Genomic DNA, 15,105 nt, shown 5'->3' with positions numbered 1-15,105 from the left:
ATAGGCCCGGCCCCGCCGCCATGACAAGCGGGCTGTTAGCGTCTTAGCGCCCGTCTCGCCGCCCGCAAGCGCCGACGCCCCTTCCGGGAAAGGGCGGAGGCAGCTCCCGGGACCCCGCGGCTCAGCCCCGCCGGGCGGCGGCAGACGGGGCGCCCCGAAGGGAACAACGTGCGGCAACAGCGCCTCCTGCAGGCTGCGCCCCGCCGCTCCGCCACGCGCCGGCGGGAAGGCTCCTCGCGCCCCGATTGGACGAGCTCCCGCCAGAGGGCGGGGACGCCTCACGTGAACGGGTACGGCGGCCTTTCCTGCCTGCCGGCGCCCCCTGGCGGGGGCCGGCGCCTCCCGCCGCGCCGGCATGGAGCGGGGCAGCGCGGCGGCCGGCAGCGGGGCGGCCCCGGCCCCGGCCGAGGAGGGCGAGGGCTGCGCGGGCCTGTGGGAGCTGCCGGTGGAGCGCTGCGAGAGGCGGCCGGAGTGCGGGCGCTGCAGGTGACGCGCGCGGCGCGGCGGCGGAGGGGCCGCGGGGCCGGCGGGCCCTGGCCCCGCCCCCGGCCTTCGGGAGGCTGCGTTGAGGTCCCGGGGCGGGGGGCGGCGCGGAGCAGCGCCCGAGCTGCGCGTGGTCGCTCAGCAGCGGTGCCGCTGAGGGGCCCGGCTGCTTAGCGGGAAAGAAGCCGCCCTCACGCCCACGCACACGCCCGCCAGGTAGCGGCTCGAGTGTAACCGGCCTGTCGCACGTCCGTGTGGCAGCGCTCACGCGTACCTGCCGGGGGGCGTGTCCGCGCGTAGGCGGCGGCGCTGCCGGCAGATAGAGCGCCCCTTCCCCTCAGGGAGCCGCCTTCCCCGCGGCCGGGCGCGAAACCGGCTGAGCCGCCGCCCTCGGCGGTGAAGATGGCGGGCGGGGGGAGGGGGGGGCTCGGTGGCAGTTAGAGGCTGACGACGAGGTGGTGTGAGCTTTTTTTTAAGAAGTCTCTGGTTCTCGCCCGGCTGCACTGGTTAGACCCCCGGGCTCCCTTCCCGTGCCGCCCGCGGTGACACGGTGAAAAATGTTCCCTGGAGTCCGTGGGGCGCGGTGCGGGAGGGGGGCGCGGTGTCTCCCGGGCGCCCTGCAGCGCAGTACGTCTCCGGCGCTTTGTCAATAAAACTACCTTTACCTAGCAACTTTACAGCAAACTTTGAAATCCGTTCAAGCACTGGGGAAGGGTTAATATAACCATGCGAACTCCGGTATCTTTCTAAAGCAGGCAGTGATTTGTAATCCTAAATATCTTGTAATCTGATTAGATGTCAGTGTATGTATGTCCTTTTAGTGGAGTGAGCTGGCAGTATGTTGTTCCTGAACTGAAAAGTTTGTGCAAAACCCCCAAAGAAAAAGAAAAATGCCAGCACCTATATTGATTTAACCTGTTTCTGTTGATTGGTAAAACAAGTAGAAAGGCATGTAATTTTACTAATAGTGTAGTAGTCTCTTTAAAGCGGCAGAGTTCAGGAATATATTTTTTGGTGAGATTCCTGTAAATAAGTCATTACTAAAAATACGTGTAGTGTAAGTCATAACATTTGTAAATGTTATATATTAGGAAAAAAAGTAGTTATAGGTAATAGTTGATGCCCAAAGTTGAAACTGAGCAGATGCATGACACTTCACTTTTCCTGCTCTCTTTTTCTCCAGTGAGTTTTAGCTCAAGGAACTTCTTGAGTCAGGTGTGGCTTTGTGTTTATTTAATATGCCCCAGTAAATTTATTTTTTTTTTCCGTCTGTGAATTTCTCCCCCTTGAACCAATGTAGAGTTCTTCTGTCTGCAAAATCTGTAACATCTGGCTGGCGAGAAGACACCTCAGGCCTACAAACCCTGTATGGGAAGAGTTAAATTTTTGTTTATTTTGGTTGTGGCATCCACCTGCCTTTTTTGCACATATATTCAATGTGCTTATTCAAGCCAGAGGTTTACACCTTGAGTAATGTTACTCATGCTGTGGCTGCTTAGTTTCCTAGCAACCTTTTGTTAAATGACTTTGTTAAAAGTCTTGCAAAGCCAAAGTTGGTTTTAGACAGCTACAGCACTCACCCCCATGTTTGTTGAATCCTTCAGAGATCTTAAATAGTTTTGAAAAGCAGGATTTCCTTTTGCAAAAGCCATGCCAATGCTTCTCATGTAAATCATGTATTTTTTGTAAGTGTTCACTAACCGTATTTTTAATTACTTCTACTTACATTAACAGTTTTATTTGTTGCAGATTTTAATTTTTTTGGAAGTTGTTTCACTTACACCATTTCTAGTCCTGAGGTGCCAAGGAACTGCTGAATGAGAGTTAACCTACTGTCATTCCTTATTCAGCCTTTTAACCTCGAGTTCTTCTAAAATGCCTACAGGGTGCTGCTGATTATTGGGTTTTTTTGTCAGTGTTTCATAACCCCTGCTCTTAATTCCTCCAATTTTAAACAGATTCTTTGATGAGTCATCCACAGAAATGGTTTCCAGAATAGGCATCTGCCTGTTTTCTTCCATGGTAGAACCAGATGGAAAGTACTTACTCAGCTTCTCATCACCGTGTAGTATGAAAACACTAGCTTCGTGAAGAGCTCTAAATGCATTACACTTGCTGTGAAGAGCATGGGTGCAATGAGGACAGACAATGAAAGAAATGCAGGAGCAGAAAAACCAAGGAACTGCTTGCTTTTAAAGGAATGAGGGAAGTGGCAATTGTTTTAAAACAATGTTTTGATAGAGTTTGCAATGCAAAATTGAATTGTGCACTCAAGACTGTTTTTGCAGTGTATCCTCTCCATCCTCTTCCTCAGGAATATAACTAAATTAATCTTCTCATTGAGCACAGCATTCTGTGGTATGACTTGGAGAAAAGTAAGTCAGTGACTTAGAATACATTGTTGGAAGGAGTATTATGAAACTTGATTTACCCCGAACATTATCATGATGGCAGTGGTTGGAGACAAGTATCTTTAACTGAATCCCCTGGTTTTCTAAACTATAGATTTTTACTGTAAAGCACCTTAATGAATGTGATTTAAGAGTATTTTGAATCAATGTTTATAGTGGTGGTGGTCTGAATTCAGTACAAAAGCACAGAAGAATGGGTTCTCTCTGTCATCATCTGGTGATTCCTCGTAGGGGCCTACTTAAGGTTTTGGCGTTTTTTTAGTATGGCAAGACAGCTGATTGACAGCTTTCTAATGATTACTTAATCAGTCAATATGTGAAGCAGGAATGTGGGAGTGAAGGTAGCTAAGTTTTTGGATAATATATATGACTTGAGCATCCTGAAGGAACAGAATGTTTCCAAGTATTATGAGTTTGAGACTTTCTGTTGCCTATGGTGGTTGTGGAGAAAAGGCTAACATTTGCAATAGCTTATGGTAGAGAATCTGAATGAAATAGTGTAATGAATTTTTATATTTTGAAGGTTTTTGTGTTTGTGTGTAAGTGCTACTTAAGAAAAAAAAGATTGTGGAAAATTATTCTACTCATAGGTGGTGTTTGAGATGGCAAACTGCTAATACAAATGAATTATGTGCAGTTGACTTTTGGCTATTTTATTCTCGAGGCTACATTCAATAAATGTTCTGTTTGTCTGCCAAAACCAAAAGGTCAGTATTGATGAGCTTTGAATCACTGATGGTTATTTGATCACTTCTTAAAGCTTTTCAGCTGATTTAAATGTTCAGCTTGCTTTCAGAAGTTAAAGCCCCACACCCAAACACTTAAATTGGAGAATAAGCTCAATATAGCTTCCAAGTTTCTGTTAGCGTGGAAAACGAAGTGAGCAGGCTCCACAACTGGAGCCATATAAGACAACAATTTGAATTTGTTGTGTGACACTCAGAGTAATATAACATTTTGAAATTGTGTCCTTGTGTGGGTCAGAGTTCACCATTTTATAGATACTTGGTGTGCTGTTAGGGAAAAAAGCCTTTTGGTAGGACAAAAGCAATAAGTGCACAATGTCATGTTACTACAGATCCTGACTGTGCATGTGCAGAATTTTACTGTAGTGGCAGAACTTCTGAGAAATGTTTTCTGGAAAAACTAAAGATTTAACTATATCACTTATGATCTCTGGGAATTGCTAGGTCTCTGTGGGCCATGACAGATCCCCACTGGAAATAGTCATCTATGTTTGCAGGACTAACTTATGTTGTAAAGTTAGGATAACAACCACTGGTGATTTTTTCAGATTCTGCTATGATACATGCTGTTGTACAGTATTTGTATTTCAAGAGGGGAAAAAACTGAAGGAATAACTTTAATCCTTTAGTACAAATGATCCCTTTGCCTATATCTAAAATATTACAGCTACTGTAATTAATCTGGATACTGTGTGACTGCTTTTGATAGCATTGGTAGATTGATAATGCTGTGATGGCATAGTGCTGCTTCGTATTTTGAGGAAAAATAGTGTTTCTATGTAAGTGTCCCGTATTTGTTAATAATCCTGTTAAGTCTTATAAAGGCTGGGTCTGAAGAAGCAATGTCATCTTCCTTCAACACAATAAATGTATGTTGTTGCTTTACAGTACATTAATAATGGTAATTAAGTGTAAATGTGAATTTTAAAGTTTGACTATTAGAGAAAGTGAAATAAGCATGCATTAATTCTCTTAGCAATGTCTGCTGCAAGAAAATAGCTTCGTAGCCTTTGATGTTCTTAAGAATGAACTCTAGGCATTTGTTTCCACTGCTCTGTTTATTGCAATTTTTCACTCCCCGAAAGTATTGATTCCTTACCACTGCTTAAATAAACTTTTGTAACTGAAACAGTATGTTTCCCAATGGTTCATGATTTGTAAGAAGTGACTTGCTGTTCTGTAGGATATTTTTAAAAAAGTTTATGCATTTCCTTTTACATTTGCATTGAAAAAAAGAAAAAAACCCCACATGATTAGGTGACAGGCCTCACCTGAGTGAATTTTATTATTCCAGGTTCTTAAATGGTGTATCAAAGGCAAATTTTTAAAATTTTAAAAAATATTATTAGCCCATTTTAAAGACCTCTAAATATTTTTGCTGAATTCACTCATTTTCAATATAGTTAAATGCATAAAGTGGGTTTACAAGTGTATCTGAGAAGATACTTGTCAAAATTTTGTGAATAAGGTGATTTTGCAAAGTTTAGAAGGAGCTAAATTTCTGCATCATCAGGAGAAAGGCAAAGGCTGAGCAGATGAAGAAAAAATGAGATCCATTCACAGGCACTTTAAATCTAGCAGCAACTAAAAGCCAGGTTGCTCCAGTGATTATTTTCTTTCATCGGGAGAGGTGGGTTCACTGTGTGAGTGGCAGGACTCTTGTAGGGTTTCAGGAAGGAGTTGCTGTATCTCATAATTTGGTATTAGTGTGTGTATATAGTGCTACTGTGAAGGAAAGTATCATCTAGTCTGTGGGGATCTCTGTTATTCGTGGTTGGTACAGCAGCAGTAACACGGTACTAGTAATAGAGCTCCTCCAAATAGTGGTGAAAAGAAGCAGTATTACCATCTCATAGTTTAGGGTAATTTTTTTCCACTTGAAATGTTTTCTCTTGTGCTGTGTGAAGAGGAATATCTGCTTCTTGTCAGGATATGTCTGTTGTCAATGACCACTTTCACGGTCTGGCAGGGTTAGGGTTCTCAGCTGCAGTGGTAGCATGATCCCTGTCATGTCACCGTTGCTTACATCACAGAATCACAGGATGGGTGAGGTTGGCAGGAACCTCTTGAGATCATCTAGTCCATACCCCCCTGCTCAAGCAGGGTCAGTGAGACCAGGTTGCCCAGAGCCACGTCCAGTTGTGTTTTGCATTTGTGCAGGGATGGAGACTCCACAACCACTCTGGGAACCTCTTCCAGGGTTTAGCCAATAAAAATGTTTTCCTGTGTTCAGATGGAGTTTTATGTGTTTTACTTGTGGTGATTGCCTCTTACCCTGATAGTGCATGATGCTGAGACTGGCTCCTTTTATCTTCATTGCCTCCCATCAGGCATTTATACACATGGATAAGATCCTCCTGACCCTTTTCTTTTCCAGGCTGAAGACGCCCAGCTCTCTGCCTCTCCTCATACAAAAAATGCTCCAGTCCCTTAGTCATCTTTGGCCATGTGCTGGACATGCTCCAGTAAGTTGCTTTGACTTGTACTGGGAAGCCCAGAGCTGGACCCAACACTCCAGACTGCCTGACCAGTGCTGAGTAGACAGCAAGGATCACCTCCCTTGACCTCCAGGTAGTATTCTTAATGCTGCCCAGGATGCTGCTGGCCACCTTTGTGGCAAGGGCAAGGACACTTTGCTGGCTTATGGTTTGCTTGTGGTCTGACAGGTCCTTCTCTACAGAGCTGTTTGCCATCCATTTGGTCCCAAAGCATGTACTGGTGCCTGGAGGTGTTCTTCCCCCTGTGCAAGACTTTTCTGTCAGGCCATTTCTCCAGCCTGTCAGGGTCCCTCTTGTCAGAGTCCGGTATTCCAGGATGAAGTTCTTTTAGATATTCCACACAGGGAAAAATCGAAAGATTAATATCAGATTTACTTATTTGAATATACCTGATGTCACACAAATTTTGATTTAGCTGAGTGATACAGCAGTGTACTGAAATCAAGTAGAATCACAATATGGCAATTGCGGTCTGCAGTGTATATTGGATCACAGCAGAAATGTGATTACTGCTAGCCATCACTAGACTCTGCATCCTAAGTTGCGGGGAAGGAGTGCATGGGTTGAGCCCGGGTCAAGCCCATTGCTCTCTTCAAGGTTCAAACATGAAAGGTGGTGTTTGCTCAGCTTTCGTACTATGCTGAGCCCAGCCGTATAAATACTTAATTCATGCTGGTCTGGCTGGGTCAGGAAGATAATGCTGTCTATTGATTTTCTCAGTGGAGGCCATTTACACAAACAGTTGACCCATTCAACTGATAGAGCAGCTTAACTAAAGCAAAGGCCACCCTCAGCTTCCCTTTGTGTTGAAGTGTCCAGCTTCCTTTATGATAGCTTTGGTGACTTCCTACATTGTTTTCTGAGCCTTCTTTCCTTGAAAAGGTTCATTTATCAGTCATACCTCTGGATGGCAGCACAGCCGTGTACCTGCCACTCTTCCCAGTGTATAATCTGTGACGTTTAGCAACAGAGTGCGATTGTGTGCACGCTGTACCAGCATCCAGGTCACTAATAAAGAGGTTAAATAGTATTATCCCCAGTATGAACACCTGGAGTTCTCCAGGAGCAACCTGTGGACTTCATCCCACTGGTCACAACCCTCTGCACCTGGCTGTTTAGCTACTTCTCGCTCCTCCTCACTGTCTGCTTATCTAAGTGGTACTTTATCAGCTTATCTAGGAGGGTGTTATGGGAGTCTGAGATGCTGTCAGAAGAACAACATCCACTGCTCTTCCCTCATCCACAAGCTAGTCACCCCACTGTAGAAGGCCAACAGGTTGGTCAAGCATGATTTCCCCTTTGTATGTCCATCTGACTAGTCCCAATTCCCTTCTTGTCCTTCGTGTGTTTGGAAATAGTTTCCACGAGGATTTTCTCTACTAACGTCCCAGTGATTGATGTGAGGTTGACTGATCTGTACTTTGCTGGATCTTCTTGCCCTTCTTGCAGACAGGAGTGATGTGCTTTCTTCCAGTCTTCAGCAATCTCTCCGATTATCCAGAGGTGATCAAAATTGGTCTCACAATAGCATCAGCCAGCTCCCTTTGCATGCATGGATGCAGCCCATAAGGCCCTGTGGACATCTGAACATCCAGTTAGTTTTAAATGCTCCCTGACCTTGTCCTCCTCCACCAAGGGTAAGCCGCCTTTGTTCCATACTTTCCCCTCTGCTTTCAAGCGCCTGGGATTCCCAAAGGCTGGTTTTACTGGTAAAGACCAAGGCAAAGAAGGCCTTGAGCACCTGAGCCTTTTCCCTGTTCTGTGTCACCTGTTCCCCCGCACCATTCAGCAGTGGGCTCATGTTTTCACTAGCCACCTTTTTTTTGTGTTTATCTACCTGGCAGAAGCCTTTCCTGTTGCCCTTCACATCCCTTACCGGAATTAAATGCCAGGTCACCCTTTGCCATCCCTACATGCTCAGACAGCAGCTCTGTACTCCTCCCAGGTCACCTGTCCCTGCTTTCATCTCTTGTACATTTATTTGTTTTTTAAGTCTGAGTTTAGTCAGGAGCTCCTGGCTCATCCATGCAAGCTTCCTGCCATCTCTGCTGATTTCCTGCTTGTTGGGATGGACCTTTCCTATCTTTGGAAGAGGTGATCCTTGAATATCGGCCAACTCTTCTGAACAGCTTTTCTCTTCATGGCCACATCCCCTGGGATTCTTCCAAGCAGATCCCTGAAGAGGTTGAAGTCCACGCTCCAGAAATACAGAGCAATGGTCCTACTTTTTGCTCCGCTCTTTCTTCTTAGGATCTTGAATTCCACCATTTCATGGTCATGCCAAGGCTGCTTCTGCCTTGTTTAGAAGTATCACATTCAGCAAAGCTACTTTCCTTGTGGGTTCCTCAATCAGTTGTGCCAGGAATTTGTCATCAATGTATTAAAATCTCCTAGATTGCATGAGACTTGCTGCATTGTCCTTCCAGCATGTGGTGGTTTGACTCTGGCTGAACATTAGGTGCCCACCAAATCCACTCTATCACTCTTTTCCTCAGTTGGATAGGGGAGAGAAAATATAACAAAAGGTTCATGGGTCGAGATAAGGACAGGGAGAGGTCACTCAGCAATTACTGTAATGAGCGAAACAGACTGGACAAAATTAATTTCATCTATTGCCCTTAAAATCAGAGTAGGATAGTGAGAACCGGAAGTCAAAACTTAGGAACACCTTTCCCCCACCCTCCCTTCTTCCCAGGCTCAACTTCATTCCTGATTTCTCCACCTCCTCCTCTCGAGTGGTGCAGGGGGACAGGGAATGGGGGTTACTATCAGTTCATCACATTGTCTCTGCCACTCCTTCCTCCTCACACTTCCCTTGCTCCATCATGTGTCCCTTCCATGGGGTGCAGTCCTTCAGGAACACGCTGCTCCAGCGTGAGTCCCCCATATATCTACAAGTTCTGCTGGCAAACCTGCTCCAGTGTGAGCTCTTCTCACCACAGGTCCACAAGTTCTGCTGGCAAACCTGGTTCAGGGTCACACCCTCCTTCAGGCATCCACCTGCTCTGGTGTGGGGTCCTCCATGGGCTGCAGGTGTCTTATTTTCTCCAACCACAGACCTCCATGGGCTGCAGAAGGACAGCCTGCCTCACCGTGATCTTCGCCGTGGCTTGCAGAGGAATCTGTGCTCTTCGTGCCCCTCCTTCTTCACAAACTTGGGTGCCTGCAGAGTTGTTGCTCTCAGATATTCTCACTCCTCTCATCTGCTGCAAATTGTTGTACAGATTTTTTTTTTCCCTTCTTAAATAGGTTATCACAAAGGTGCTACCACTGTCACTGATGGGCTTAGCCTCAGCCAGTGGCAGGTCCATCTTGGAGCCGGCTGGCATTGGCTCTGTTTGACACAGGGGAAGCTTCTAGCAGCTTCTCACAGGTGCCACCCCTGTAGTCCCCTTGCTACCAAAACCTTGCCAGGCAAACCCACTACACAGCAGGTATCAGGATGGTTAAAGCTGCCCATGAGGACCAAGGCCAGTGCAGGCTTAAGAACCTTCCCCGTTAGGCTGTTCTGCAGGCACCTCCTTCTTCACATGCCTGTCCACTCTTCACCTCTTTTTTTGGTTGTTGTATCCCTTCTGTTCCCATCACTGTGAGGCTTGCCTTTTTCTTCTTTACTTATTTGTTGAGGAATCACTCCCTTCCCCATGATTTCTAGTTTAATGCTCTCCCTAACAATAGTTTGGCCAGCCTGTTGGCAGAAGTAGTTTTACCCCCTATAGAAAATGCATCCCATTTCTTTCAGGTAGTTGTTGACTCTCAAAAAGGATCTCATGGTTGTAGAAACCAACACTGCTGCTGACACCTGCTGCCCAAACAGTTGTTAACCTACAGGTTTTGTTGAGTCCTTCTGAGACTCTTCTTCCTCACCAGCAGGACTGACAAGACCATCACCTGTGCCCTAGACTGCCACCCCTAGTGCTCTCTAGTCATGCTTGATACTTTTCAGGCCACTCTAACAGTGTCACTGGTGCCCAAGTGTAAGAGCAGCAGAGGGTAGTAATCAGAGAGCCAGATGAGCCTTGGTTGCTTTTCTACAGTATCCCAAATGTGAGCCCCAAGCAATCAGCAAACTTCCCTAGAAGACACATCATGGAGTGGCTCCATTCCCTGCAGCAGGGAGTCGTCTGTCACATCTTGCTTCCTTCTAGTGATCCTGAGTGGATGACACCAAGCCATCAGAGGTGCTCCATTTGACAGCACTCCCAGCTTATCAGCTATGAAGACAGTGAACCTATTGTGTAACTGCAAGTCAACAGGTGGGGCAGGAGCCTTCCTCCTGGTGTGAGAGGTCACCACGTCCTAGCCTTCATTGTGATAGGAGTTCTACCTTACCAGCTTCATGGACACAGGTTCTTTGTGCCCCTCTGCTGCAGCTGAAGGTTTGGGGTTTCAGATCCAACCAATCACTTTCTCAGGCTCTGTGATGCTGTGCACGGTGACCTCTTCCCACAGCTCTTCCACTATGTAGCACAGTTAGTGGACAGCTGCACCACTCCTGCAGGCTAGAAGACCACATGCCCCAGTGATAGGCCCCAAGCCCTCCCTGCAGCCTGAGACTTGCAGAGGTGTGTCCTTGTTCTGAAGCTCTGTATGAGTCTTAAGGGTCAAAAGGCAAAGGGATGGTTACCTCAGTGGTGCCTGGGAACCGTGCCCTGTGACCACCATTGCTGAGAGCAATGTTCTAATCCAATGTAGGTGAATTATCATAGAATATCTCAAGTTGGAAGGGACCTATAAGGATCATTGAATCCAACTCCTTGCTTCTGGCAGGACTACCTAAAACTAGACTGTATTACTAAGAGCATTCTCCAGACGCTGTTTGAACCCTGACAGGCTTGGTGCTGTGACCCCTTCCCTGGGGAGCCTGCTGCAGTGTCCAACCATGTCCTCGGTGATGAACTTTTTCCTAATGTCCCACATGAACTTCCCCTGACATGGCTTCATTCCCTTTCCTCGTGTCCTGTTGCTGGTCACCAGAGGGAGGAGATCAGCACCTCGCCTCCGTTGCCTGCCTTGAGGAAGTTGTAGGCTCCAACAGGGTCACCCCTTGACCTTCTCTTCTCCAGGCTGAACAAACCAATTAGCTGTTCTGCTGAGTGAGGTTTCTGCTGGACAGGCTTTTTACCAGCTTTCTGCCTGCTGTGGGTGGGATTATCAGTCTGGATGTAGGTGGTGAAATGGTGGAAGCTTGACATGGATAGGTTTAAATGCTGTGAAAGAGCACTGAGATAACTTAAGACTACTAAATCAGAAGTGTCCACATTAAAAAATAAATACATGTATCTTTCTTGTGAGATACAGAAGATAATAATGTAACCATTCATGATGAGGTTTTATTAATCTGTCATTCCTGACCATTTGACTAAAAGCTGAGCAGAAAGTAGTGCCTTCAACAGACGAGTTGATCTCGGTGAAGTTAATAGGATAGTAATGAGGCAGTGGCAGATTAAAGATCTGCCAGAAGAGCACAAGTAGCTGGTAATTAAATTTAATTCTGTGATGTGGCAAAAACCTGTAGAAATACTAATCCTTTTTAAATATGAAACTGGCTTTCCAGTTCTTGGTTGCAGTCAAAGGTTGCATTATGATGATGCTATGTACATGACAGTATGTCAAGAGTGTCTGCAAGCATCAGCATTTGCTTAGGAAGGTATTTTGGTAGTTAGTATTCAGTATCTTGCAGATATGCCCAACCAGCTTGTGTGAAGACTGATTATTGTTGAAGAAATTAAATCTTAGGTCTACCTTTGGATTTGCATGGAAGGACTTCGTGACAGAACTCCAGTTTGAGGCTGTGGAAGAGGGGAGTGCCTAGCAGGGAAACACTAGCAGGAGAGTAATGACGTTTTTTAAAAGAGCTGTTTTCACCTGTTGCTGTTAATAGTGAAGTGGGTAAATTGTTCTGTGAGCTGCAGTATAGCTGAAGGAATCGGAAATGATTTCTTCATGGATTTTTGGCCTATGGAACTGATTTTTTTTTTTCTTGTACCTTCTTTAATTTATTACTTTACAAAAAACATGGTGCATTTGCAATTCTTTGTGTTGGCCTAGTAATTGCATGCATGTTTTTGAAAATGTTGTCCAAATGTGGGGACATAATTCCCTGAACTGGTGAATTGATGAGACTTTTGTAAACTAGTTTCAACACAGACAAGCCTGATAAAATAGTTACAGGTCTTGTCACCTATAAGTTATATTTCTTCAAAAAATAATGATAAGTATTGGCAAAGGCTTCTCATGTCCTTACTGTGAATGTATGGTAAGTGTTTATTCGTGACATTTAGTGATTTCTATATAATTTCAAATATATATGTAATTTAATACAGAAGGGTAGAGATGTAAGAGTACTTTCCGTAAGTGTAGGTATATAAGGAGCTGAGAAGGTAAGAGAGACCTGGGTGTAAATCAGGTCTGAACCTGCTTTGGGGCTTTGTCAATCCTGTAGCAACGTGAGTGGCAGGAAAAAGAGCCCTGTTGCCTTGACTGAATTCTTTTTGGTATTTGATTTGTGAGTTCATATCCAGCTTGGATATCTGTATATTCGCACAGAGAGGTCTGAAGCAGTGGCCTTGGAAAGCTGGGAGGTAGGTTAAGTTCTTAAGCAAGGAGGTGCTATTGGCCCGCCTGCCTGCAGACTTGGAGCTGATTATACTTTACGGACTAGTAGAGAATCCAGCTGCAAGACCAAAGAAAAATTACTGTTGTAAGTTTTACATTTAAACAATTTTGCATCAAGGGGAAAACATGGAAAACATTCCTTATAGGTTTTACAGGCTAATTCAGAATTATTTAACAATAAGTGCTTATTTTTGCAACTGCAAAAAGTTATTTTACAAACTATGACGGTTTATTTCAGCATTAAGTGGTTATGTAGTTTTTTCTGCCATTGGAGCAGCAGAGATATTTTTGCAGTAATATGTCAGCTCTTCTGAAAAGACTAAGAAATTTTGATAGGACTGGGGGTGTGGAAAGTAAGAGTACACAAGCTGAAAGTCTGCCATTCAAGAATTACCTTTTTCCTTCCATATGTCTTTTGAGTTTTAGTTTATTTTCAGTAGAAGATTCTGAGGGAGTTTTAAGGACTGTTAGGAGGGACTCTTGAGAGGATATACTTAATAGTAAAATAGATGTAGAATTTACCAACTACAGATGAAGCTGTAACTTGTTTGAAATTGATGAACTAAGATATATGCAATCTATACCACATTTTAGGAGGAGAAGCTAAAGGTAAGTAGAAAAATTACCAGGCATTAGTTTTGAATTTGAATAGTTTTCTTAATGTTGCTTTAAGTGATTGTCATTTATACACTAAATTCTGTGGCTTCTATTAGTTAGAATTATAAATACCAAGCTAAGCATTGGTCAGTTCAGTTTATTTATGTAATGCATTTAGTAGTTAACTATAGCTGTGTCACAAACAGGTGGTGTAAGTTAAGTTGCTTAAAGAATCATCATGAAAGGTATGAGTGAAACCAAAGTAGTTTCTCATGTTGTTGTTTCTTTGACCTGTATTAGCAGTAATGAGTGGTGCCAGAACTGTTGATGAATTAAAAATTCTAGTGACTTGAATGTTACTTCTTTCTGCTGGTCTAAATTTCAAAGGCATTTATTAATTTCCTATTATATTGTGATCAGGTTAATGAGTAGCGACCTTTTCAGGTCACTGGTTTTGTGCTCAGTTGATGTGGGTAGTATCCATTATGATCTGCTGGCATTAAAATTAAAATGAGAGATGAGAACTGCAGCAGAGAATAATCTTGTTAATTAAAGCAGCTCTAGTACCTTTGATGTGCTTCTTTTCTGTAATTACACCAAGTGCAACTTTGCCTTGGGGATGGTAGTGTATTGTAAGAGAAGCCATAGATGTTTCAACATTGATCAAACCTTCCGAATTTAATTACAAGGAATACTAAAAATACCAGTGGTTCCTTTACAGGAATTGCTATTGATTTTTATAAACATAACACGAGGTAAAAACCTAAAAAGAAAAATAAATGTATTTTACTTTTCATGCTGTGATCATTACAAAAGTAAGTGAGAGCTGAAGACTCTTATCCATATAACCCAAATAAGTGTTAGTTTAAGTGCATCCAAACTGTAATTTTTCTCCTAATTTCTGAGGCTTGTGTCAGAGATTGGCATAGGTGAATTTCACCTGGAATCTGGTGCTATGGAACAGAACAGTATTTCCTTTTGAGGAAGGCCATCCCTGACACAGCCCAGAGTTGTTTATGGCATGGAAGTACTGCAGAGCTTGTCTGAACATCCTGTGACTGATGTGGCCTTAATTCACCCAGATTCTTCTTCAGTTAAACTGTCTTTTTTCTTTTTTTTTGTCTTCTTCTTCTTCTTCTCTTGTTTTGCTCTCAGCCTCATTGAGTTTCATTTTTACAAGACCAAGCTCTCCTGTCACTTCAGATACACCAGTCAAACCTCCTTCCCTTCTTGAATCTGTATGCCTAGAATTTCTTAAGGGATTTTTTTCTGACTTCTCCGAGAATGAATTACCAGGGTGATCTGATTTATTCCATCGCTAGTTTTTTGGCTGCCTTTCATTTATTAATAATTTTTTTTTTCTTGGTCTTCCATTTCAGTTGTGGAAGGTGGTTGTTGGAGTCCTCTCCTCCTTTTAGATGGTTTAATTCCACCATCTGATCTCCCATCCCTTGCAGTGCACCTGTGTGTCACCTTCTCATCTTTTAAGTCAAATACTGTCTTCTGAGCACTGGATTCAGTTTTGTCTTGGCTCTCTTATGGCTTTACCAGGATTGTACTTATGCTCCACAAGCTCTGCTGAAAAGTTTTTTTGTGAAAGTCTGTAATGCTTTTTGCTTGGAATGAATAATCCAGCTTCAAACTCCTGGGCCTAGTAGTTGTCTGTGTTGTTACTGGAAGCATAGTTCTCTGTTGGCTTCTAAGACATAGTCCTCTGGTGGTTTTTTTTTCTTCCATCTTTCTACATACCAT

General features: G+C 44.0%; 1 protein-coding gene across 1 annotated transcript in view; it reads left to right on the top strand.

The window, feature by feature from the left end:
* Positions 1-306: 306 nt before the first annotated feature.
* The window catches only part of DTWD2 (DTW domain containing 2), a 98,832-nt gene continuing 84,033 nt past the window's right edge, over positions 307-15,105 (top strand). Inside the window, exon 1 of the mRNA XM_055791330.1 lies at positions 307-486. Coding sequence (XP_055647305.1) covers positions 356-486 — 131 coding nt within the window. The 5' untranslated portion in view covers positions 307-355. The remainder of the gene's footprint in view (positions 487-15,105) is intronic.

The sequence above is a fragment of the Falco peregrinus genome, chromosome Z (genome assembly GCF_023634155.1).
Source record: "Falco peregrinus isolate bFalPer1 chromosome Z, bFalPer1.pri, whole genome shotgun sequence".
Taxonomy (NCBI): Eukaryota; Metazoa; Chordata; class Aves; order Falconiformes; family Falconidae; genus Falco; species Falco peregrinus.
Note: the sequence above shows the minus strand (reverse complement) of the source record. Positions and strands in the feature narration are given on the sequence as shown.